The sequence below is a fragment of the Chelonoidis abingdonii genome, chromosome 2, assembly GCF_003597395.2.
Source record: "Chelonoidis abingdonii isolate Lonesome George chromosome 2, CheloAbing_2.0, whole genome shotgun sequence".
Taxonomy (NCBI): domain Eukaryota; kingdom Metazoa; phylum Chordata; order Testudines; family Testudinidae; genus Chelonoidis; species Chelonoidis abingdonii.
In genome coordinates this window covers 263,515,200-263,542,751 of record NC_133770.1, presented here as the reverse complement: position 1 = coordinate 263,542,751, position 27,552 = coordinate 263,515,200, and the positions used below count along the sequence as shown (strand labels likewise).

Sequence of the window (27,552 nt, the reverse complement as noted above, 5' to 3'; positions counted from 1 at the left end):
ATGTGGAGTGCTGAGGCAGCGGGGCGGGTGGGGGAGGAAGTTGCAGGAGGGACGGCAGCGGCTTAAACTTCTGGGAGCTGCAGAACCTGAGCGTGATGAGGGGGAGCCAGGGGGTGCACCTGCCCGAGCTGTGGCCCAATGGGGAGGAGGAGGAAGCTTCCTGCAGCAGATGCATGCAGGCAGTGGTCCCTGTGCGCCCCCCGACTCCCCCACTCACCACGCTCAGGCTCTGCAGCTCCTGGGAGTGTGAGCTGCTGCTGCCGCCGCCCCTCCTGCAGCAGGCTCAGGGCCCTGCAGCCCAGCAGCTCACACTCCTGGAAGCCGCGGACCCTGAGTACAGTGAGGGATAAGCCAGGGGGCACACTTGCCGCTGCTGTGGGGTCCTGGCCGCTGGCCCCGCTCAGCCTCCTGCCTGCCGGCTGAGTGAACGGAACCCCAGGTCAGCAGGATGCTGAGCGGAGCTGATGGCCAGGACCTCAGCCAGCAGCCGCATGCCAGGCAAAATTGGCTCGCGTGCCATAGGTTGCCAACCCCTAGCCTAAGCTGTGATACCAACCTTTGGGTAGTAAGTATCTGAACATTAAAAACTACTTCTGGCTGCTGCAGAGTTATTTTTCTTCATTCTAGAGCCTAAACTTCTTGAGGACGTTGGGAGTTTTGTGCTACTAGAAGTTTGGGGTTTTTTTGTTTTTAATTTCTTTTTCATTTATTTTTTGGGCCAGTCCTCCTCTGTACTTTTTAATGGTCAACCACTGATGCTACTTCCAGTTTGTTCTCTAATTATCAGTTTCGTTATTCTGATTAACTTAATGATGCTGATGCTACTTGGAAATAATCTGAAGAAAACTCTGAGCAGTGGCAAGAGGCACTTGAACTGTGTACATACTTGGGACAGCACAGAAATGGTGCACCTTCGAAGTGTTATGTGATCTCTGAAATAAGATTAGAAATGCTAATTAAATAAAGGTTTGAATTTGTAGAAATGTCATGGCTTGAAGATTTTTACGTCACTGGTTTTATAAATGTCCAAGCATTGAGAGCCTTAGTTGCATAACTGACAAGCTAGAATATTTATATATTTTTTTAAAAGACTCATGTTCTACATATGAGGCTAATTTGCCCTTGATGAATATTGTTTGAATAATGCTTTCCTATTTTCCCTCTTCAGAAAAATCAGCATGGATAAAAATGAGCTGGTGCAAAAGGCCAAACTGGCTGAGCAGGCTGAGAGATATGATGACATGGCAGGCTGCATGAAGTCTGTGACTGAGCAAGGAGCTGAGTTGTCCAACGAGGAGAGGAATCTTCTCTCTGTTGCTTACAAAAATGTCGTAGGAGCCCGTAGGTCATCTTGGAGAGTCGTCTCGAGTATTGAACAAAAGACAGAAGGTGCTGAGAAAAAACAGCAGATGGCCCGAGAATACAGAGAGAAAATTGAGACAGAGCTAAGAGACATCTGCAATGATGTGCTGGTGAGAGATAATAAAACTGTATTTAATCCATGTTTGCTTAATATTGCAGGGTAAATAGTTTTGGCCTTGTTAAACTACTGTTTTTCACTCACTTGCTAAAAACTGAGGCATTATGTGCAAAGCATCCAAAATCTCCCTGTACCACCACTTCTGAAAAACAAAATTAGATAACTGAGTGACTTCTCTTCCTTAAATACATAATTCCAAAACTTGAATTAAAGTCCTTGTTGGCATCAACTCCAACATTTTGTGCAAACTTGTTGAAATTCTTTATTGTGCGTAGACTTTATATTCCATTGATCTCTTGATTATACACGTTGGTATATAAGCAAAAATATTGGCACAATACTTATCTATGAATGAACTAATTAAGAGGCTTTGAACCTGGTTTCTTTCAAAGAAATATTTTTTTCACATAATCCAGATTACTTTTGTATCTGGAATATTCAGTATACGGTACTGTTTGTATGAGGTTGTAATTCTCACTATGGAAATTGTGCCCCTCCCTGGATAAGATGATGTAATGTTAGTTATGACTCAGCCATGCAGAAAACTCTGCACAAGGAGGCAGTAGCAAAGCTACTGATGCCCTCTTCAAGTTACAGCTTTTAGTGATAAAAAGCTAGAACAAAGAAGATGGTTTCTAGAATTAGGCTACTTTTAAGGCTTGCAGTTTAAAATAAGACTTGTTTACATGACGACTGAATGTTAAAGTTTCTAATTATGATAATTCAGGTGCCAGAAACGCTTTTTGAAATATATAGTTACCTAAATTTTTCAAACTCTACAATAATACACACATACTGGTATACAATGAACTCATTGCTAGTGAGTCCTTTTGCATGTGTGCCGAGGTAGAAATCCTATTGCTGGTGGTAACAGCTACAGTAAATCAAGGACTTCACTGAAATTTTGTGATATAAGAATTCAAGTTAAATAAATACATATATGGAGATGTACTTGTCTCCTAGAACTGGAAGGGATCCTGAAAGGTCACTGAGTCCAGCCCCCTGCCTTCGCTGGCAGGACCAAGTACTGATTTTTGTCCCAGATCCCTAAGTGGCCCCCTCAAGGACTGAACTCTCAAACCTGGGTTTAGCAGGCCAATGCGCAAACCACTGAGCTATCCCTCTCCCCTGATGCTGTAAAATCAGCAAGATACCTGCAGGTGTTGATTAAAATGGTGCGCACACTTTAGCTGAACCCTTATTTTAAACTTTTATTAAGGTCACTGATACCTTAAATCTTGTCTGGTGGATAGTCACTAGATAAAATGTGATGTGATCATCCCTTAGAATGAATTGAAATGTATGGAATACAACTTCTCCAAAGGTGTAGAAGAGAATATGGCAATTTTAGCATCATCCTGACTGTCTAGTTCTATTTAGGGTCTAACTTCCTTGGTGATTGGCACACTAGAAGTACCCATGCAGACACAGCTGTAATATGTCTTAACATTAATATAAGGATAACTTTAAAGTGCCTATGGAACAACCTAGCTTAGATAAATGTTACACTATTAAAACAACTTTCTCAATGTGAAGTGTGCTTCAATCTGATTTAAGGACTAATACCCAGAGCTGCTAATTCCTAATTTTATTTCAGTAGGTCTCATATTGGTGGGGGAGAACAGGATTTTTGAAAGGGATACTGCTTGTGCAGACTTAACACACAACTCAGCCTTGTAAACTAGATTCATAAAACTTTAAGGCTAACAGCTTCATAAAATATTTCTTAATTCTGCTGAAAGATTTATTGCAGACAGCAGGGTTTGCAATCAAATGCTGAAATATTTTTTTTCTCAAGTATGAAAAACAAATTCTGAAACAAGGTTTTCATTGTTCCTGCTAAAAAATAAAGCAGGAAACTAAAATTTTAAACTATTTCAACATGTTTTAATCTAAGGTATCTGTATGTGGAAAAATAAGCGCACGCACAAAAAAGCCTGTCCTTATGCTTCAGATTTTAGAAGAGACTTTAAATTGTTTGCTGTATTTGGTGATCAGAAATATAAATTATCTGTTTAGATCATTACTGCTCAGCATACTTAACTGACTTCAGCCAGCTAAAATCTTACTCACCTGGGTGTGACCAGTCCAGTTATTAATCAAAACTAAACCTGTTTGGACTAAGCTACCACCCAGAAGAAACACTGCCCTGGGCAGTGACCTTTTTTTAAGAAAATCGCTCTTCTAAATGCTTGGTTTAAAAAAAAAAAAAAAGTTTGAATATTACTATATTATGTATCCAAGTGACTGGTTTTAAAAATGCTTTCAATGGTGCAACCTAATTATCAAGGTTAAAATTTTAGGTAAAGAACTAACATTTATAGCTAAACTCACTCTTCTTTCTTGACTGATAAGATGTCCCAGATAGACTCATTAATTAAACTAGTATATACCAAGAAGTTTCTGTACCAGATTCAATGACGTGAGATGGGCAAACAGTAAAATCCAGCCCATATTCGTTTTAGCCTATGTTACTAGGTGAGAGACTCACCTGCAACAGCGTATTTTAGCAGCATACTCTACATAGGGATTTGCATGATATTACTATCTGAGTGAAAATGAAGAGACTTACTGTAATTACAAATTTTTGTAGTTGGACTCTATACTAGCCTACAACTATTCACATAGCAAACTAAATAACTTCAGAGAGAAATGAGACTGACCAGAGAGCATTGTCATTGATTCTGCTTTTATATAGACAACTGGATCTTAAATGTGGATAACAAAGTTCCATTTATACAGTTCATGGCCCTTACAAAGTTCTATGCAAAAACTACTCAGGCTCCCTATGTTTCCCTGACAAGCTCCATTTAAATTCATGTATTTGCTTTTTCGCGCTCTACTTGGTCATTACATAAATGAATTTTTTAATCTGCTGCTTTCCCTCAGTATTTGCAGGGTCATTCAGGTAACACTGCAAGGTATGAAATATTGCACCACAATTCACTGTGGAAGTAATAATCAGTCAGGGGATTGCTCTTGCTTTGAGCAGGGGGTTGGACTAGATGACCTCCAGAGGTCCCTTCCAACACTGACATTCTATGATTATATGTTTTAATTGATGTCCTAATTGCTAAATTGACAGATTAGGAAAGCTAATGTATTTGTGACATTACCAAAATGTGGCAGTTATTGGTTCTGCTGGAGCTTTATGATGCTATGTTTGTAATTTGCTGGGAACATATAAAAGTGGTAGATGAAAATAAACAGCATGAACACAGTCTATTTGTTGGGGCACTGCGTTGGGATTTGAGACACCTGGGTTCTGTTCCCAGCTCTTCTGCTGACCTGCTGTGACCCTGGCACTACCAGAGTTCCATTTAAACTGGAATTATTCTGAAATGGAAGTGTGGTAAAATGGTCATGGAATACTGTCTAAAGGATTTGGTGCTTCATAGTATGTGTACAGGCATTGTCAAAACACTTAACAGGTGTAAGACAATGCAGGGCTTCAGATAAGCACTGGCCTATGCCAATTGCTAGTGCTCACTTAAAACATGAGCAATAGCTGACAATTTACAATGGAAAGTAGTACTGGGGGATGCATGTTTTGTAGATTCTATAGGCCTAGCACATTGCACACACTAGGGGCTCCTTGAATTCCTCCATTGCCCTCTTAAGATCCTTTTGTGCCACCTTCCCTGCTTTTCTGCTTCAGGGAGTCCCTGCAACTCTTCCATGCTTGGGTCTGTGCTCTCCATTCCCCCCTGCACCTCCCTCTCTGGGCTCTGTTTTCCCTTTCCCAGTCCTTCGCTGACTGCAGGTCACTGTTTCCATGCCCCCTACTTCTTTTCCTCTTCTGAGTCCTTGATTTCCCTCATCACCACTCCCACATCTCTTCCCTTGTATATCCCTCCTTTCGTCCACTCACTAGAGTTTTCTCCCACAAAACCTCCCTGTAAGACTTTGTCTGGCCTCTCACAGAAATATCTTTGCCACACAGCAAGTTAAATTGCTGCCACTGATATGTGTAGGCAGTACCAGGAAGCCTGATTATTCTCTGAACCGGATGTCTGTGGTATTTCGGTTTACATCAAAATCAATAGAGTTGTCTTTTGATGCCTAGAACACTCCCTGAAATTTTGGAATTGATCAGTGCAATCTTCCAAAGTTATTGTTGGACAGAAAAATGCAGTTGAGTTTAGGGCCTTGTTGTGCTCAGCCAAAAAATCCAGGGACAAGTGGTCTGTCTTTGAATGAGGTAATGAGGCCTTCTTCCTCACTGTGTCTAATACAGTGCTTCATACTAATTTCGGAGTTAAAGGTTTACAGTGGTACTTTTTCATGGAAGTGCATCTACTTAACACTTGCTATAAGTACTCACTGCAACCTAAAGCTGATTAGTAACAGAACTGAAGGAAGAGGGCAGAATTGAATTATCCACCTGTATTTTTTTGGCATACAGTTCTCTGAAGTGCATATATAAAAAAACAAAATGTTATGTATTTGTGAAGGAGCATAAGTAGCTTCAGAACAGACCCAACAGTAGCTTCAGAACAGTGACTGCTTGTTCACAAAAAGTGCTGCAGCAGAGATGTTTGTTGCCTTAGTTCTGAGGACTGTCCATTCTGAAACACTATTTCATATTCCATTGATAAAGATATGTGTAAGTGGTTAATATGCTATCACCTATTCATATTTACCACATTCCATCTGTACTTATTAACAGATGATGCAGAAGTATGATTAACATTAGCAGAAGTAACACACCCCCCACTTGGCTTTTCTAGGGAGTGAGTTGCCACTGAATGCTTTTGCAGAGGGACATACATGACTATATTTTCATTTTGTATGTTCTATCCCACTTTTAGTGTCCTACTTCCAGCCCATTATGCCTACTAATTTTTAGGGAACAGTGCCATAATTTTTCTGGCATGTTGACTGGTGGGCTGTAATGGTGTAATAACAGTGAAGCAGTTGGTTGAGTTCAGTGGATTTTTCAGCAGCTGCATTGCTTAACTCTTGTGATACAGTATAATTCACTATACTGTGAAAGACTTTAACAGACTTGTTGGAAAAGATATTCAGTACTTCCATGGAAGTACTATCGCTGCATGTAATTCTATGGCCATTTAGCATCTTTTCTAAATGTAGACTTGATATTTAGTCTCCCTGTCAGTTCAGATTTTTTGTCTTGTATTCAAAACTTTTTGGAGTACACAGCAGAAGTTTAGCCAAAACTTGTATCGGGAACTTGATTTGAATTTTCAAAGGCATCTAAAGAGTGTTATGTGCTCCAATTATTAAAATTCAATGGGAGTTGAATGCCTAGTCCCCTTAGGCTCTCTTGAAAAATCTTAGTCATTAGCAGTCGCTTCTTGGTTACATGGCTAAGATCAAGTGTAAGTAGTCTCTTGGCCTATCCAAGGCCGTGATCAAGTGTCTTGATGTTTCTGGTCTTTTGGTCTCAAGATGAAAACCTAGTCTGTGTCTCTGGGACCTTGACGTGAAAATATTATCTAAGTTATATCTATTTTCCTGGTTTAGAACCATTAGTTTAGACTATAATATGCTAAAGAATTTTAAAAATTCTAAATTCATGAATTAAATTGTTAATCTTTTTGATTTACAAGTGATGCATTGGAGGTAACCAGTATATTCCAGAGAGATTACTAGCTATAGTTGTTCAATTTTTAGTTTTCCATTAAGACTCTAAATGAAGTCTCTTCTTGATTTAACTGTCTACAACCAGTCTTTCCATTAGGCTTCAGTGTGCAGTTGTCAAAGTATTGAATAAGAGGCAGGTGCAAACTCACTGAGTCTTCTGACTTCACACTGTTGTTCTTTGAGAATTGCTTCCTGGTTGTAGCTGTACCTATCTGAACTCTTTTCCTTGTCACAAAGGTGTAGGAACTTGCTATGGGCTTGTCTGTACTTAAATTTTATAGCGCTCTAACTTGCTGGCTCAGGGATGTGAAAAATCACTCCCATGAGCACAGCAAGTCTGAGCACTTTAAAGCACTAGTGTAGACAGGCTCCAAGCGCTGGGAGCTAATGCCCTCGTGGAGGTGGATTACCAGGAGCACTGAGAGCACACTCTCCTTGCGCTTGTACACGACCACACTCGCACTTCAAAGTGCTGCACTTTGAAGTTTCCAGTGTAGGCATACTCTAAAATAACAAAAGAGTTTTCCTTTAATTCTCTAACAAAAGGTTTCTAGTCGAACTATTAATATGCTGCTAACAGCTCCAATATCACAAAGTGGAGCTGAAACTCCATGTCAGTCATGCGTAGCTTTGAGTTTGAGATGGACTGCTAGCTACCCAGATCAATTTGGTGTAATATAAATCAGAATAACTACATTTGATTCTGTCTATTAATTCTTCTGCAAATGTATGAAACTTTGGTTCACTAACAGGATAGCCAAGTGTCTGGATACCCGCACAGTTAAGATGCGTGGCTCATTCTTAACAATAAAACTGTATGGACAAAGGAAAGGACAACTGTCAATATTGTGTGTTCTGGCCTTGATCTAGCTAGATGTATTTGTTGCACCAATCACCATAGTGGCTAAGTGCTAGCAGGAACATTAAAAAAGCCAGTACGAGTTTCATGGAACAGTCAGTATTTGGAAGTGAGAACACATCTTTCTGATAGTCATTCGTTTTTCCCTCTTTAATTCCAACCTGACTTTAATGTTTAGCTTGAATAGCAAGAACTACACTGTGCTTGGGACTATATGAAGGCATCCAAACAAATCTTTTCTTTAACTTTTCCAAGAACTTAAAAATGAACTTGCCAGTAACAAGTGGGAAACTGACAGCAGCAAAATAAAAATGACAAATATTTGGTCAGTTGCCTAATACTATGACTGTCTTTTTCCCTCTGACCTCCTGCCCAGAGAGGCTGGGAAGCATGCTTCTGCTGTTGCTTGTAGCTTTCAGTGGATTGTTGATTAAATTATTGTAATAAAGTTGCCTTACTAATAATCCTTTATTCGTTTCTTCAGGCCACGCTACCTCTAGTAACCAGTTTTGATTAATCTCAGATAAATTTCTATTTGAACAGCATATCTTAGGTGTGCCTCAGAATTAGATCCCTTTACTTGCCACACATGTTTATGTATCTGGCTTAGGCTGGACTGAACCATATTAATTCATGGTTTTTACCATTGGTGAAACTCCCCTCTATGAGCAAGTCCTGATAAAACTGGTGTTTGGCTAACTTGTTATAATTGCTAGTCTGAAAAGGGTGGAAGTGTTTTACTCTACTAGCAAAGGACAGGGTAGGCTAAAACTCTTGACAGAACTCTTGTAATCAAGAGCATCTGAAGAGGCTTCTCCCTAGAAGCTTCCTGTAGCAAGGTAATGCTAAGTACATAGTATCCATGTGATCCTCAAACTGGGAGAAAACTGACATCTTAAAGATTCCTTTTTATTGGCAATAGTTTCAACTTTTGAAATAGCATTAAATGATTTTATTAATCAAGCTGCTACTGATTTGCATTTATCAGATTATACCAATTGTGTAAATTGTTTTCTCTTTCTCATGATGCAGAAGGAGAAAGACAAATGTATGGGAAGAAGCCAGAAAACTTGTATTTTGTAAGTGATGGCTTTTGTACTCCACAGACATAACTGACATTTAATAGTTGTGAGATGAAAAACAGTCATAAAACTACAAATCCAGTGTATATTGCAGAAGAAAATATCTAAGTTTATCATAAAATCTGATCAAGGTGAGACCCTAAAAAAGTAGATGTACAGTCCTAAAATGGGAGATCACTTGGACAGCTGTAGTGCTGCATTGTTGGCATGCTCATAAGTTTAGATTTAATATAAAATTCCATTTGGAACACAGACTAGATCAAGATCTTTTCTCCTTGTGCTGTTTGTGCACAGAAAAATAGCTCAACTTAGATTGTCTAACATATATTCTTTCCCTACTTCATTAGTGGGGAGAAAAACCTCTTAAGCAGTGCATTTGAAACATCACATCCATAATGCTGTAAAATATAACTTGCACTAAGCTGCAGGGCAGTTAGTGGCACCCTTGCCTATTGTAGAATGCCTAGTTGCTATTGCTTTCAAAGGAGTCCAGATTTCAGGCAGATTGGATAATGTTGCACTTGATCTTATGCATGGCCAGTTATTCATGTACACTGCCTACGTAAGGGAAAGCACTTACTAAAAAAGTACATTTTGCGACATAAATAACACTGGAAATTGAGGAAGCGTCTTACAGGTCTGAACTGTAATCTCTCAAAACTGCATAAGTAAATTTTAAATAAGACCAAAATGTGCTACATCTTATAAAAAATTTGATGGACTGTCACTGATTTGCAGTATAGAAGGGCAAATGGAGAGCCACTAATCACCCATCAGCTGGCCACCCTTATTTTTTCTATCTGTTGTTTCTCTTGCTCTTTTTCATGTCTCTCTTTGTTTCTTTTTTACTCCAGTCCCTACTATTCTGACTTAAAGAAACACTATACTTCTTTGTAGTAGACGATATCTTGCATATGGAATTAATATGATGACAAGGGTCTACCATCAAGTGTGGTAGTTTTCCTTGTATCCCTTTTTAGACTAACAGCATTTTTGGGCAGGCACTCTTCCTGTTACAGTACCGCTTCTAACAGGGCCCTGATCCTGATTGGGGCTTAAATGCTACTGCAACTTAGATAATAGTGAAATAATATTGGCAGTTTCTACAAAATATAGCCAGATTTAAGTACCAGTGTTTGATGCTGTACAAGACACGGATCTGATTGCCTGCCTGCAGGAGTTTATAATACAGAATCAAATAAGACTCAGAAGGTGGTAATAGAGCACTTGTTTATATAAAGGAAAAGTGTGGTAATGTCTGTAGGCCTCATTGAAATGGGTTTTCAAGAGGGCTTTAATTGAAGATGAGACCACAGTGCCCTGGGATGGGGAGGTCCATTTCAGAAATAGGTTGCATAAAAGACAAGTCTGGTAAGACTTAATCAGTAAAATGCTGTAAATTATCCTCCGATACTTTTAATCCCTTTCATTCCCTAGCAAAATTAATTTTGAATATAACATTGTAAAATAAGTAAGTTTGGTATTAAGGTTAAAAAAAAAAATTGCATTGATCTTGCTATAAACTAACATGACACTGATGTGAGTTCTTAAACTAGCTTTTTTATTTTCAGTCCAACACATTTACAGATGCAGGCCTTCAAATTTTTGGTCCTAAAGTTTGATGTCTTTCCAACATAAGGTCTGAGTTTTATTTTAGTACTTCTAGGAAACCTTTCATAAGTAAGGATAAGTTCTTTCAGGGTGGATTTGATTTAAATCACTAGTCAGGAAGACTCAATTTAATCATGGATTTCTGCATAAAAATGCATTCTTGTTGGTTGTTATAACCTTAATAAATATTCTTCACAACTTGGAGATAGATGTAGGTGTCATTTTTAGAAGGTACACCCTATGCATTTAAGTGATTTATTTTGAAAACTTTTCAGATTAGTTTTATAGCTATATCAGAAAATGAATGATTGTTTGGTTATTTAATTTACCAAAGGTAATTGAAGCAGATATTTATGAAGTCATTGGGAGGTAAACAATCTCCAATTCAATAGGTTAATCATTAATATTTGAAGGATTTTCTTGCCATGCTGTATTAGGAGGAGAACCTCACCAGACAGACATTTACGTTGTTTTATTTAACTAAAACAACAACATATTCTGGATTTTTTTCTTCAATAGCAAACATATACTGTTTTAACAAAACAAGCATTTGAATTTAGTTAAACATTCAAGATTTTTAAAATCAGGTTTGTTTTTGTTAAAATTGTTTTAACAAACGAATTTTGTTAAACGAAATATTGTTTTGTTAAACGAAATATTTAAAAAAAAATCTACTGTGTCAGCCAGGTCAACATGAGAAACTTAAAATACTGGCTTCTGCAGGTAACTCAGTCGTCTTCACCTTCATTTTCCTGTTTGTTCATAATCTGGAAGAAGGAAAAAAAAGCTTTCCTGCTTTTTCAGGTCCCAAGCGATTTCTCAATTTTGAATGAATTAGTCCAAAGGAAGAAAATATTCATTCTTATACCGGCGGAAGAAGCTACTGTTAAAAGTGACAGAGTCCTGTGGCACCTTGTAGACTAACAGACGTATTGGAGCATGAGCTTTCGTGAGTGAATACCCACTTCTTCGGATGCATGATGAAGTGGGTATTCACCCATGAAAGCTCATGCTCCAATACGTCTGTTAGTCTATAAGGTACCACTGGACTCTTTGCTGCTTTTACAGGTCCAGACTAACATGGCTACCCCTCTGATACTTTGTTAAAAGTGAGATGATCACTTCAACAGTCTCTGAATCCAAGTGCTTAAGCTTTCTTTAAAACATCATCAGCAAACATATTTCTTGAATACTTCACTCTTAGCTCTGAAGTTTATTATAGTTGGCATTATGGAGGGATGATTGCTAGATGTCCATGTCATAGTCAACGCTTCTTCTTCAGCAGTTAAGTTTTGACCGAGTATTGAGAGTATTTGCAAGAAAATGAGCTGAAGATAGTGCTTGTTCCATTTGTTTATTAATGCCTGTAATTTAACTCTGTCATTGCATATTTCTCTTTTTAAGATCTCACTCAGTTCCTTCCAAATTTCAACAGCGTCAGCAATAAAACAGCTATTTCCCTGCATTTTGTTCAAGGCTACAGAAATAGGCTTCAGGGTACTCAGCATGTGTTCAACATTTCTCTTAGGCCCAGTGTTGAGAACTTTGGCTGTGACTGTGCCATCTATTTTTTTCATGATTTTGTTCACAAACTGTCATCAGATTTGGCCAGTGCTTGATATAGTGCTCAAAACAGTCCACTACTGAGTTCCATCGCATGTCTTGTGGGAGAGTTAGCTTGGTTCCTCCCACTTTTTTCAGAGCAGCTGCTGCAAAATGGTTGTCACGGAAGTATTTTGCAATTTCAACATTAGCCTTTATCTGTGGAACACTGAAGCCTTTGGCTAGGAGGTGCATCAAATGAGCACTGCAACTGTATGTTGTTAGCTTGGGACTCACTTCACTCTCTTCTAAATTTCTTCTCATCTTGGATACATTTGCAGCATTGTCTGTGACCAAGCTGTGTACTAGACATGTGCATTTTTTTTTCACAGTTTGTTAATAGCTTTTACTGCTGCTACTTGTAAATATTCTGCTGTGTGTGCATTTCCTGATGTATCAATTGTTCCCTTCTTCCATTTTCACACAAGCACGTACAACAGGATCATTGTGGACATTGCTCCACCCATCAAGACTCAGGTTAACAGTTTCACCCTCTAGATCTTTTGCACACTGCTCAATTTCTCTTTCATACGCTTTATCAAGCAATTTGCCTGCGATATCTGCTCTGTTGGGTGGACTGTATCCTGGTCTTAATGACTGAACCATGTTAATGAAGTGTGGGTTTTCAGTCATACGAAAAGGCGAGTTTGTTGCATAAACAAACCAGGCATTTTTTTCATCAATTACCTCTTTTTGTAATCTGCTGGTTCTTATCTATGGTGGTTTCTAGATGATGGAGATTTTTTTTCTTTTTACTGCGGGTGATATATTGTGGCTATCTGACATAGTTTCTCAGTCACATCATGTATCATTGGCAGATAACTCTGAAACTATAGAAAATGATGGTTTGGGAGGTGGATAGTCTTCAGAATCCTGTATGTTGAGGATGGATTCTCCTAAACAAAATAAGTCAATGCAGCTATTTAATTATTATTATCATACTGCTCATTTAGTATTACTCATTGCATTCACTGACACTCAGTATTACTTTAAAGGTGAAATTGTAAAAGGAACATCGGTCCTTTTTCAGCTATTTATTTTTTATCACAACTGCATCTAAAATGATAGTACCATAGAGTAACAACTATATTTTTTGCTCAAACATGAGAATTCAAGAATAGTCTATAAGGAAGACAGGCAGTCCTTAAGACACAAGAATGAAATAAAAAAGTTTACCAACTTGAAGATGGTGCACGTTCAGACATGTTACTTTCATCATTATCAACGCAGCTTCCTCCTGAGAAGGAACATTTCTCATGATATCGTTTCATTCGGGCAACTGGACCTTGCATTTCTTTGTTGCGCTGTTTGCATTTTGCACACGTCTGTATTATCCACAGGTAGTGGAACTTCATTCAAATATTCCTAAACTGGGTCACTCTTATGGCCTGCTGCCACTATAAGTTTTCCCTTCTAGTGAGAGAATGGTATGGTAGATCTCAAATAAATGAAGGCTACACTCAGAAAGACCTCAAGACTTGAATATGCTGCTCAAACAGTTTCACTTTGTTTCCACTTCCTGTCCCTCCCTTCCCATATTTATCTCCAGACTTCTTCTTTGTCCAGATCTATTCCACCCCCAACAATCTTCTATTCATTGAACTTTTTGAAATGTTGCACTTTTAGACAGAAGTAAGAGATTGACTCTGAAAACACAAATTTTCAGGGGGACAATAGGGTTGAGGTCTGTTATTTCTCACCTCTATATATTATTAATTTATTTTAGAACATTTTTTTCAGTTAACAGACATGTTATCTCTGGAGACACAAATCCACAGTTTGAGAACTGCAAAACTAAGCATCTCTGATGGTATCTTCTAGACTGAGCACTGAGTCCCATTTGGTAGTGTGACAGACCCAGACCAGTGGGGTACAGGAGTCTGGTAGAGGGCAAATAGACTGGTCACTGGATGAGTAGTTTTCTGTTCCCTGAGTGACCAGAGCAGGATGGGGCTGCACTAGAGTAATCAGGAACCTGCTAGAACCAATTAAGGCAGACAGGCTGATTAGATCACCTGCAGCCAATCAAGGCAGGCTAATCAGGGCACCTGGGTTTTAAAAGCAGCTCACTCCAGTCAGGTGAGGAAGTGCGTGTGAGGAGCTGGGAGCAGGAGGCACAAGGAGCTGAGTGAGAGGGTGTACTAAGGAGTACAAGCATTATCAGACACCAGGAGGAAGGTCTTGTGGTGAGGATAAAGAAGGTGTTTGGAGGAGGCCATGGGGAATAGCCTAGGGAGTTGTAGCTGGTCATGCAGGCTGTTACAAGAGGCACTATAGACAGTGCAATCCACAGGGCCCTGGGCTGGAACCTGGAGTAGAGGGTGGGCCCGGGTCCGCCCAAAACCTCAACTCCTGATCAGACACAGGAGGAGTTGATCCAGACTGTGGGGAAGATCACTGAGGTGAGCAAATCTGCCAATAAGCGCAGGACCCACCAAGGTAGAGGAGGAACTTTGTCACAGTAGATAGAAAGATTAACCTAAATAATCTATGGAAAAGCCCCTGGAACGCCAGAGATTGGGTCCCCAATCTATGAACTATTGGAACTCATTCACAAAACTTTTCTTAAACATTACATGAATATATTCTTATGCTATAAAATTAGAATTTATAATCCCTATTCCATGATGAGATATCTTTGAGCTATAATGTATCTTAATTAAAACTATCTTTCGATTGGATTTTTTTGATAAAATGCTTTGAGGAAAAAACCTATTTAAATTAAAAAGAAATCATTGATTTTTATTTTTCCTGAGTTCTTATGTATTCTTTCTCTTAAATTTGATATATTGCTGTTAATGAGCAGCTGATATCTTTGGGACAAGTGAACCCACTCCTAATGACCTGCCCTTGTTTGTCAGAAGGGAAATACTTTTAAATAGAACACTGTATTGCAGTAACCTTTCTCAGGTACAATATTAATTATTCAGAATCCCCAGGTAGCAACATTCACTTTTACTGAAAGCTTCATCAACAATTTCATCAGTGTACACACTTGGAACTAGAAGCAGCTGGCCTAAGTAGGACATTGGTTTAACATCTTCTGTTGAATTAAGTAACCTGTTCCTACCAGATTAGTTTCACCAAAAGATGTGAATGAACACACTTTTTCTAGAAAGGTAGTTCAGGCTCCAGATGCCAGCAAAGAACTATTTTAATCTCCATGGATTGCATTCCAGTCTTCAGTTGAAGTCCAGACCACAACTTCATAACTCCAGTATGTACACTGCCTTCATGAAGGAAAAGCACTTACGTTGCAAAACGTAAGTTTTTTATTTAGTTATTTAAGAAGAACAGTAAGCATCTCTGGAATAAACTTCATGTTGCTGGACCACAGAAGCAAGTGCGTTAAATGACTCTAGTCCCTCAGGGGAAAGAACATATCTGCTACGTTTGTAAACCACCATGTAAACTTACAATATGTAGATGTTTTAGTAGTGCAAATTGAATGTGCATATTTGCCTTGATCTTCTAACTAGCTGGTGGTTTCTCAACGGCTGGAATAGTGGAAAAATAAGTCTCTTGCTTTGGTCACTTCTCAGAGTGGAACAATAAATATCTTTAAGATCACTAGTTCCAATCTAGCCTAAGCTAATAGGCAAAAAAGATACAGTGACAGTGTGCCACTGCAGACTACTGGACATTACTCCTAACTATAACAAGTGTTCTTGGCTGTTTCATCATAAGCCTAGAAGCAGATCAGGACTGAGATTCACTAGCAAATTAGTGAAGCTTGTGCTGAAGTTGTCTATACTGTATCTTTTTTTTAATCTCTGTCTTAAATTTGTGTGTGTGTGTGTGTGTGTCTTTGGGGGCGGGGGAAGATAATGAAACTCCCTGGGGTTGGGATAGAAATGTGCCAAGTTACTTCTTTAGTGCTGGTCCTTATGTGTATTCCACATGTGAGGTACTCACACATACCGTGTGCCCAAGTCTGAAGATTTTGGCAAGCAGTGTCCATTGGCCCCATATGCATAGTAGATCTCCTTGCGCTTCTAAGTACGGGCATAAGAGGCAGTGCAGCTCGATGCCCGCTCAGTTCCTTCTTACCATCCCATAGCCTGACTGGGAATCCAGCATCCTCTTCTGCTCCAGCCCTTCAGAAAATCCTGTAAATAAGATTTTAAATAGTTATTCTTTTACCGTAGTATAGTTAGTTTTTAGTATAGCTTGTGTAATTTCCCCAGACTGGGTATAGTCCCTGACAATGTCCAGAGTTCTGGGCTTCAAAAACTGTCTCTCCTGCCCTGTGTACTTCATCAGGGATGAACACCAATGTTAACTCTGCTGCCTGATGCATATTTCGACAAAGTGCAGCATTTGTTGCTTGTTTCCACTGAGAACTCTGAAAGTCTATTGGCTAAGCCTTAGAAAAAACTTAGTAGAGAAGGTCATGAGACGTGTCTCCGATTTGGGCCAGGCAGTACGTGTATACACACACCCCCCAAATATATCAGCCTCACCAACTGAGCAGTGCCCCTCTGAGCACATGCTTAAGAGTGGAGCCCTCAGTTTCTAAGCATAAAGACTTCTTTCTGCAGGAATTCCCATGAAAGCAAGGGACACTTTCATGGGCACAAGGACAAACTCGGTTGAAAACCACCCATAAGAGAAGTGCTCCTTCCCTGAGCCCACTAAGGTCAGATGACCCCTTACTCGCAGACCCCAAGGAACTGATTCTGCAAAAAAAAAACAACCCTGAGACTGGAAGAAGAAGCAGGTACCAAAGCGTAAGGACTGTGATCCACTGGTCCTGTCAATGAGTGTGGCTCCAGAATCTCCAGTACCAACTCATCTGCCCAAAGAAGAGACGACGTCTAAAGATGCTCCTGTACCGTCAGTGCTGACCACCAAGACCCCCACACACCGGAGTGCAGAGAGATCTATGTGGTACTGGAGGATATCTTACTCCCCCTATCTGCAGTCTCCACTCTTTGCTGCAGCCCTCCTGAAGGACATTACTAAACGAGAAGATAATACTTTGTTATCCAGGAACCATCTCAGAACCATCAGGCAGGAACAAACCCCAGTCATATGAGAAATTGGAAAGATTAGGTTGTTTCCCTGGAGACTGATAAGGACTATGTTAGAGGTCTACAGAATCAACAGCAGTGGAGCATCTGATTCTCTTCTCATAATAATAGTACTTCCTTCCATCTGTTTTAAATGTGTTGCACTTCAATTTGATTTATGTCCCCTTGTTCTATCTGTGCTTAAATATGGAACTCACTGCCCCAAGATGTTGAAGCCAAAGGATTTAAAGGATTAGCTGCTTACCCAGAATAAGCTCCATGGTTAAATTATTTAGCTAGGATAACTTATAAGAGATAAATGACCTTGCTTCAGTATGTACTTGGCCATTAACTGCGAGGGGTTGGGGAGCAATGCATAACTCCCATGTTTAGGGTGTGTTGAGGGAATTATTACACCTTCTGAGGCATTTTATAATGGCCACTGTCCTGAACCAGAGCTAAAGAATTTTCATTCCAGAGTATTGTATCCCTTTTAGATAAACTGTGTGTTCAGTGGGCTGGTGAGGTGTAATCTTGTACTTCTACCTAGCTCAGCCTTGAAAAAGGAGTTCCATTTATCTAAAGATACTCACTATGGACAAACAATATTTTGTATCATAGTAAGAGTATATGAGTAGATCTTGAGCCTAGGATGGTAAACTTTCATGGGTCTTGCAGAGCTAAACTAAAGAATGGTGCAATGTCTTCTGTTCTCTGCCTGCCTTTCATAAAACTCGTGGCTGCTGGACAAACTCTTTGCTGTGTCCTAAGAATAGCACTTTTAATTACAGAAGTATTTTGTGGCCACAAGATGAGATTCTAAAGGGACAGTAGTTCAGTGTTGAGCAACTAACGTTGAGCACTAAACAGAGAAAAACCTAGGCAAAAGGCATTGGTTTTGCAACTTAAATATTTATTAAACTGCTGTAACAGCCTTTCTTCATCGAGCAGACTGTTGTATATGTTATCAGTGAGCTGGCTCTTCTGTCAAATGCTTGAATTGCAAATTTTGTCATTGGCATTTTCAATAATCCTGGTAGAACATCTCCAGGCCTGTCATTATCAGAGCCTCGTTAGTAGATTGGACAAGGTCTACTTCATGGTCATAAAATGGTGGCATAGATCAACTGGCAAGAAACTCAAAGCTGAATCATTTTTTAAAAAGCTTTGGATATCATATCTGTTCTGAGTCCTCTTGCTAACTTCTGTTTTACTGACACGTAACTTAAAATTCTCTCCCTTTGTTTCTGTGAAAGACCCACAGAAACAGGATACACTTACTATTCAGACTGCACCTCTACCCCGATAGAATGCTGTCCTCGGGAGCCAAAAAATCTTACCGCGTTATATTGAACTTGCTTTGATCCGCCGGAGCGTGCAGCCCCACCCCCTAGGAGCGCTGCTTTACCGTGTTATAGCCGAATTTGTGTTATATCGGGTCGCGTTATATCAGGGTAGAGGTGTATAAATAGTGACGTTTCCTAGACATTTGATAACACCAAAAGATTACTAAAATGGAGAATAGTTTTTCTAACCATAAATGCTACTTATGAACATTTTTTTAGAAAATGATCAGTATGTTAATATACTTGTCATGAGTGAAGCCTTCCTTGAAGTATATCGGGCAGTACTTTGCCCATCCTACTTGATGTTAAGAGAGGCACTCAACCTCACCATTAGAGACATGGACAGACTTTTTAACCATGTGCTGTTCCAGAGCGCTGGTAGTTAAATAACTTCTCTCATTAGCATAAGATTCTTCTAAAAAAATAGTTTGAACAATATCCTCTTACTTGGGTAATTTTTTCATGATATAGGATTTTCATTTTCTGAGCAGCTGGCTGCGCTGCTAACATCTCAGCTGTAGAAGAGGCTTTCTTAATTAGTAATACTTTCTACCACCAGTGCAAATATGTCCCTTCACTTGGCAGCTGGCAAACAAAACTATTAAGACAGGCCTGCACAACATGCGGCCCGTGGAGGTTTACTGTGCAGCCCGCGGGGGGATTCTAAATCCCGCGCACACGGCGCTCTGCGGGCTGCCCAGAGCCCTTTGAATCTGGGCCGCAGCTCCAGCAGATGGGCTGGGGCTGGGATTTAAAGAGCTTGGGCTCCCCTCAGCAGCAGGAGCTCTGGGCCCTTTAAATCCCTGCCCTAGCCTCGCAAAGCTCCAGGGGTTCCCCCAGCCACAGGATCCCTAGGCCCTTTAATTTGCCCCTGAGGGCTCCCAGCCACCTCTTCAGATGGGAGCCCCTGGCTGATTTAAAATCAAGTATCACCTCCCCACCCCCAACCTTTCATTTTGGCCCACAGCTGTTTTGGTGGGGTGGTGCTGGGGAAAGGTGTCTGGTTAGAACAAAGATTAGGGTGTTTTCCCTCGCTGTGACATTAACTTGCTTTTGGGTCAGATCTCTGTCCAAGGATTGGCCCTGCTGCGACCATTCATGCCAGAGGCAAAAACCCACTGATCAGTTATCTCGTGTTTTGTTACGTGTCTGTAGGAGTTGATACCTACTTCACAGGAGTTAAGATGCTGTGCGAATCACTAATATTATGAAAGATGCTAGCAGTATGCAGTACTAAAACTATACTACTGGGCTTTCTTTAACCTTGTTAGAGTATAGGCAATTGACATTTTTTCTGGTCTGAGTCTTGCTTCCACCCACCCACCCAACATCCTGGCTATCCCTATCTACTGGGGGATGGAGAGACATTTGGCTTAAAGTAGTTTTTCATCTTGAATTTGGGTGGAGTTGGTCTTCAAGTCGTATTAAATGTCATGATTCGTGAAAATTAACAGTGACCCTTTTTAAGAGTATTACTACATCCTTTTATTGGTTCACTCCTCCCATATCACTTTACTCAATGACACACATGGTTTTTCCTGCTACATCACGTGCTGTTTGCCAAATCTGGTACCACAGGAGCCAGTATAAGAATTGTTACAAGTGTGTTCTGAATATGGGGATAATGCCCCTCCCAAGAGGGAAACATGCATGTTGCTTCTGCTCCAACTAATCTCCTAACTCAGCCATGTAGTAGTAAGTGCTGCAAAACTGTTCATAGTTCTGGAGTCTTGAACACACACACTCATCCAATTCTATCATGAGTTTGAAAGGATAATCTAAGAACAGTGTTAGATAAAGTTGAAATGTTAGTTTTTTGTAGAAGTTAGGTAGCAGAGGAGTTACTGTTAATGAATAGTCTCTTGCCAAACTTTAACATTATGTACCACAGATATCCTTAAATTATAACATGTATAACTGCCTCTAAAATCTCACTCAACTTTAGACACATCCTTTGTCCAACTTTTTCAACTTGGGTGTTATACACCTAAAGAAGTAGGCTCCACTTTTTTCAAAGAAAACTGAGTCGTTTATGTAGCTGCCTAACTTTAAGCACCCAATTTGGGGGAGAAAACTTGACTACCATGCTAAATCTGAAATGTCCTGAAAAGTCAAGAAAGACAAGTACTAGAGATGACTAATTTGTCTTTGCTTTTCCACCATAATAAAACTGGCTAAGTGGCTACACTTCAGCCAAAAACATGCTGCAGTGTTTTATCTAACATAATTATAAACATGCCCCATTAAATGATGTAAGATATTGCTAGGGTGATAATGTCCCAGTGTAACATACAGTTAATACTAGTAAGTACAAAAGTGTCAAACTGAATAGTTGCATTGAGCCAAGTACTTAAATAGTGCTTCTATTCCACTACTGATCAAAATCTAATTTACTGTAAACTTGGGGGTTTTAGTGATGTCTGGAACAACAATTGAGAACCAATGTTTGTAACATTGTTTCCATCTTTCTGTTAAAATTTTAGGCTGTGTATGCAGACATACTGTCCTCAGTTTAAGACTCCATTATGAGAATAATTTACAACTAGCTAAATGGATTTATATTCAGATTGAAATAGAGAGGTTATAAAACCAAGGATTAACTAGAATTTTTTCGTAATCACTGTCTTATGTGAAGTATAAATATATTGCACCTCTTCAAGTCACTGTTACTCATTCCTTCCCAGATAACCCATTTTAAATCAAAGAGTTAAGGAAGAATATGCTAGAACAACAGTCAAGAATTAAGTATGGCATGTTACACAGATAAGTTTTAGGTACTCTAATAAGTGACTTCAAACACATGTAAAATTGTTACGTAGCCTGGGAGATAGATGCCACATTGCGCTATGTAAGCGCTAATACTGCCTTAGCTGAAGAAAAATTTCCCAGTTTGCCCATGACACTCCACTTTCTGGAAGAATAAGCATTACAGTTACCCTACATTTCAGTTATTTAGGTGTGCTGTACTGTTGAACATTCTGTACCTAAAACAATTCCTTCTGTAGATGGCAACATGGCATATTCAGCAAAGAAGTGGATAAAAGCTAGGCTGACTAAAGCTTATCAGAACCGAGTTTTCTTGACTTTTTGAAACACCTGCAATATAACTAATTTGATGGCTCTACAATACTATTGAAAGGTATGGTTGTGTAAAACTGAGTACTCTTTGTTTTGATTTTAGTCTCTGTTGGAAAAGTTCTTGATCCCTAACGCTTCTCAAGCAGAAAGTAAAGTTTTCTATTTGAAAATGAAAGGAGACTACTACCGTTACTTGGCTGAGGTTGCTGCTGGGGATGACAAGAAAGGTATAGTATGTCAGCTTCTTGTTAAATTTCCCAAAAAATGGGCTTGCTTTAAATGGGATAGTGCCCTTCTCTGATTCTGGGAGATGATTAATGTTAAATAGCATTAAAAAGTGGTTTAGCTCTGTGGTTATAGAAATTCCCAGTTTATTGCCTAAATGTGGTAGGTCAATAGGTCTCAAACAAGTGTTACCAGGGATTCTCCCTTAACGTGTGCTTTGCAGATCCGCACTGTAGCATACGTGTGGTTAGTTATGAAACACTCCTGAAGCAGTCAACCATTATGCTTCTATTTGTGTGTATCCCTAGTTTCAGAATTGAGATATGAGTTCCCTTTGCCCTAGCCATCTCTGTTCATATTTCTGCCTTTGGGTGGAGGGTCAGTACCCTACCGTTTCTCCGCAAGGCTTAATATTAAGTTTATTGCTAGACTTACTACACTTCTACAGTATTTTTAAAAATAGCAGACAAACTAGGTATTGACCCTCAAGGAGGCTGGAACCCACCTTGGAATGGAAAGGGCTAATGATCCAGACGCATGATGTACTGGAATGAGAATTGTTGTCTTGAGCTAAGACAAACCTAACCTCCAATTTATTTGGCCACCTTTAATGTCTCAGCAACCTTGAGTCTTCAGATGAAACTGGTTTGTCCCCTCAAACTGCACGTAGTTGGCTACCTTCACCTGAACTTCAGTATAAACACTGGAATGTATTAACTAAATACCTGTGAAGGGTACCAGAGCTATTGCCTAAAAGGTCTAAAGGCTTGACAGAACAAGACCTGAGTTGCTTTGATTATTTCAGCATAGACTCCTTGGATAGGGTGCTCAGATCAGATTGTCCCACCCTTGGAGGTTGTAGAATTGTACATATAGCTGGCCATTTCTACCAGTCGTACAAAAATGTTCAGATTCTTCTCTCTGTATCCTTCAATTCATGAACCTACCAGTTTTATCTTCAGTGTTAAAACTTGTTTGACAATTTTGCATCTGTGAATTAAATTTAAAGCCTAGGTACATTCATTTCATCTGTCACAGGCTCTCCATATATTATGTTCACTTGTGAGAATTAAGCCTGGGGAACTTAATGGTCATGATCAATTGCCATCAAACACTATTAGTAGTCTCAGAATTCCAAATAATTCTTTCAACCACTGGGAACCAAGCAGCAGCATCAGAGTGAAGTGTCCAGATCTAGGAATTGTATTGTGATCCCATAAATTGGATTGCTTATTGTTTTAGAAACTAATTTTACCTATCTGCTGTATCTACATAGATAAAAACATGTAACAACCTAGTAGACATATTAGCAAGCGTAAGCAGTACCCCTATAGCTTAGTCTCTTAGTCCTTGAGGGTCCAAACACCTAGTTTGTCAGCTATTTTTGTAGAATTGTAGCAAGTCTAGCCAAAAAAAGGGTACAAGTTTAGAATTAGAAGGACAACCTAACAGTTCATAGTAAGTCTCTTCTGCTTTGTTTCAAACTATTCAGACCCGACTTTGCATTGAACCCTAACTGAATAGTGTGTGGGTCCAGTGCAAAGGCACCAAAACAGTACCCAGAGACTGACTGGCTTCCCTCAACAAAAAGAAGATTCCCCAAGTTACATATTAGTACCCACGTTACATAATAGTAGCATATTAGTTCTTTGTGTAGGAGAAATAGTTTTACAAAGTTTTATAAGCAATTGCAAACAGGGGCTTATCATGGTAAATGTGGGGGCAACATTAATCTGCAATGCTGCCAGCCCTGTCTGTAATAAAAGATAGATTTAATGCAGCATTAAAGAGACACTATCAGATAAAATTGTAGTCTTATATGTATAGGTTAGATACCAGAATTCTTAAACTTATGCTAAACTTTTTGTACCTTGCCTCTCATTCTTTACTAAGAACTATTAAAATGCTGCAATGCTTGGGTGGCAAATTCAGCTTTACATATTGACCAGCTATCTCCATCAAGTTTTAATGCTTATTTTGGGCCAAAGCTTATTTGGCCATGTTGCTTTGATAACTGGCTAATTCTGCAAAACTGTTTTAAAAACAGTACTATGCTGTGAAAATATTTGTGAAGCTAAGATCTCCTTATTAATGAGGAAACTAAACCCTACCATATTACTCAGGTTGGGTACATGATAAAAACATAAGTCTTGAACACAGCTGTGTAAATTCATCTAAAGTATTTACATGTTGTTTTTCTTGAAGGGATAGTGGAGCAGTCACAACAGGCCTATCAAGAAGCTTTTGAAATCAGTAAAAAGGAGATGCAGCCAACACATCCAATCAGATTAGGTCTGGCTCTGAACTTCTCTGTGTTTTACTATGAGATTCTGAATTCCCCGGAGAAAGCCTGTTCCCTTGCAAAGACTGTAAGTTTTTTAAAAAGAATCAAAAGCTTAAATGCTTTATGTAACCTATACTAAAAAATAACTTTTTTTTTTTTTCTTTAAACCCTCTAGGCTTTTGATGAAGCCATCGCTGAACTTGATACGTTAAGCGAAGAGTCATACAAAGACAGCACGCTAATAATGCAGTTACTGAGAGACAACTTGACAGTAAGTACCATTAAAACTTGCTTGTTAAACAAGAAATTTTATTACATGTCACCATGAATATTTTGTTCATTGCTTGACTCTAACTAAAGCGTATGAACAGTTAACTGGTGGCTACTATTTTATGTCTAACATGTAAGTAAATCATATTTGTTAGTAGCAAGTTGTAATACTCCTGAACTTAAATTTTGTTCACACTTTTGCCTCTCAGGGTCAATTGACACAACTTTTAGTTTTCTGTGCTCCCACAACTGGCAAATCCACTACATCATTGAATATCTACACTTTCTGGCTTATGTAAAGAATCTAGCATTTTTAAAAACAAGCTGCAGTGTAGGTTAACTTTCACTTACTAAGTTATATCCCTTGTTATATCCCCTAAAAATGGTATTGTTAGCTTTGACTAACAGTGCACTCTTTACATCCTTTTGGAAAAAATTTTTAGAGCTACTCTTCACCTTTGTCACATGCATAAGGCATGGACCCAAAAAGAGAGGATCCCTAGTGTAATTCTAAATGGCTAAATATCATCTAGTGTCAGTTGCCTCAGCAGTAAGATTTTTTTTTTTTTAATATCCACCAAATAGTTCTTTCTTGCTCATGTTCCACCTTCCCTCCCCCACTTACTTGATATTTATGCAAACAAATATTTTGTGAGGTAGATATACTAGAACTTAGTACTAAGACCAGTATAAATAAGCTTGTTTCCTTTTTTGGTCATGTTGGTTTTTGATTTGAAACTTCTCTAGAGTCAATGCTATCCAGAAGATTTGCAGGTGAGCCACAAAACAGCAACGTCTAATTCATGGTTACTCAAACTGACTGCTATCCACAGCATGAATCTAGATTGGCTTGCAAGTTTTCTGAAATTGTTTCCTGGTAGATATCATGACTCAGCACATCTGTCATATATTTTCTGGTCAGTTTTAGGTATTTTCCTGCTGCTTAAAGTTTAAGCAAGGAGCATTCACCGTGTGGTATCTGCACAGCATTCAGGCCAGGAACAAGGTTGCAGATCCTGCATAGGATTCTCCACTGCCTTGCGCCACTTACACACATGCAAAGAGAGTGTAAACTTCTACTGTTCTGAATTTGTAGCATTTTACACTGTCTTTGCACAAGAGTGGATGTTGATTTAAGATGTGTTAAAGGCAGTGAAGAATTAAACCCTTTAAGGTCTTTCTACTTGAGAGGGCCTTGGCAGCTAAGGGATCCGATTGGAGCTCCACCTTTTGAAGCAGAGAGATGCTCAAAATCACATTGTGCTAGCAATGACTTTGAAAGACTGCCTGTAGAGGAAATGAGAGAGAGAGAGAGTGGGTCAGATAATATCTCTTATCCCTGGAGGAAAATAGATGCATTTAAACTTTGTGACTCAAAATATTTTGGTGATCTCTGTTCTGGTTCTGTGTCTGAAAGTATTGGTGTCTAGCTGCGGTCTTGAATTCTGGACTCTGAGAGACATTTCTGTGAAGATTTGTGATGCTTACTCCTTATCGTGTAACTAGGAGGAGAACTTTCTGTACCTGGCACTTCATTTCAGAGCAGGACCTGATTGCTTCTCCCTTAAAAAGGACCAGTTTGAGGGGATGTTTGTCTGTGGCATTGAATCTCATAAGGAAACACGTCCACATTTAGTCTTGAATGTGGGCCTGGTGATAACTTAAGTCTAATTTTCCTCTTGGCCTTCTGTAGTAGGAAAGATATCTGACTTCAAATTAAAGGTCTTAAAGGGAGGGATAATTCTGCGTGAACTGAATTTGAGAGGATGTTTGTTACAGGCTTAATGCTACATGTTTCAGTGGGTTGCGGGGGAGGGCTTGCTGACCAGCCGATAGTTAAACTCCCAGAGGAGCAGCAAACTCCCAATGACAAAATCTTTAAAAAGTAATACCATTCAAGGTAGGAAGAGCTTACTCCCTGAAGAAAAGTAGAAATACTACTTATATCCTCTTACTAAATATTGTGAATAGAAGAAACCGGAATCGGAATGGGTTTTCAGCATTCTTGCAAATGCAAACACTTTACTCCATTTTCTGTCAAACAGTTGTGGACATCGGATACCCAAGGAGATGAAGCTGAAGCAGGAGAAGGAGGGGAGAATTAACCAGCCTTCCAACTTTCGTCTGCCTCATTCTAAAATTTACACAGTAGACCATTTGTCATTCATGCTGTCCCACAAATAGTTTTTGTTTACGATTTATGACAGGTTTATGTTACTTCTATTTGGATTTCTATATTTCCCATGTGGTTTTATGTTTAATATTAGGGGAATAGAGCCAGTTAACATTTGGGGAATTTATCTGTTTTCATCTGAGGTGGCCAATATAGGGTTGTGAAATTTTTATACAAGTTTTACATGTTTGGCATAGTACTTTTGGTACACTGTGGCTTCCCACAAGGTGGCCAGGGTTAAACAACTTCCTATGTTGAACAAAGAAAACTGCTTGCGTATTGGTCTGTCATGATGGGGAAAAAAGGGATAATCAGTTGCAGCCACAGGTGTAGTTAGTGTGAGTACTTCAAAGCTGAAGCATACCATGGCTGTGGGGGAACAGATGTCCCATGGATATTGCATGTCAAGCATGTGAAATCCTATGGAATATATAATCAAGTGTACATCTTTGATTGCAGCTGAAAAGTGTTCCTTAAGGTAGTTTTGATCACCCAGTCAACTTTCTCTAGAGAAGGGCAGAAACGGTTCACATTCCATTATTTGTAAAGTTACCTGCTGTTGCTTTCATTATTTTTGCTACACATTTTATTTGTATTTAAATGGTTTAGGCAACCTAAGAACAAATGTACAAGTAAAGATGCAGTAAAAATGAAATGCTTGATATCCATTACTACACTGTATATTGAGCACAGCAGTAAAACAAAAACCCATGTATTTAACTTTTTTAGGTTTTTTGCTTTTGTGATTTTTTTGATACTTGCCTAACATGCATGTGCTGTAAAAATAGTTAACAGGGAAATAACTTGAGATGATGGCTAGCTTTGTTTAATGTCTTATGAAATTTTCATGAACAATCCAAGCATAACTGTTAAGAACATGTGTATTAAGTTGATGTAAGTGGAATAAAAGTTTTATGAATGGA

At 39.1% G+C, this 27,552-nt stretch overlaps 1 protein-coding gene and 1 long non-coding RNA gene across 3 annotated transcripts in view; one reads left to right on the top strand and one right to left on the bottom strand.

Moving 5' to 3' along the window:
- The window catches only part of YWHAZ (tyrosine 3-monooxygenase/tryptophan 5-monooxygenase activation protein zeta), a 30,919-nt gene extending 3,367 nt beyond the window's left edge, over positions 1–27,552 (top strand). For both annotated transcript variants that reach the window (XM_075063139.1, XM_032779719.2), the window contains exons 2-6: positions 1,169–1,472; positions 21,781–21,904; positions 24,108–24,271; positions 24,362–24,457; positions 26,502–27,552. In XM_075063139.1, coding sequence (XP_074919240.1) covers positions 1,179–1,472; positions 21,781–21,904; positions 24,108–24,271; positions 24,362–24,457; positions 26,502–26,561 — 738 coding nt within the window. In that variant the 5' untranslated portion in view covers positions 1,169–1,178 and the 3' untranslated portion in view covers positions 26,562–27,552. The remainder of the gene's footprint in view (positions 1–1,168; positions 1,473–21,780; positions 21,905–24,107; positions 24,272–24,361; positions 24,458–26,501) is intronic.
- LOC142046401 (uncharacterized) lies at positions 12,030–16,681 on the bottom strand. The gene is made up of 2 exons (XR_012655380.1): positions 16,163–16,681; positions 12,030–13,137 (listed from the first exon to the last, which is right to left on the bottom strand). It is a non-coding gene; the product is annotated as an uncharacterized LOC142046401 (long non-coding RNA).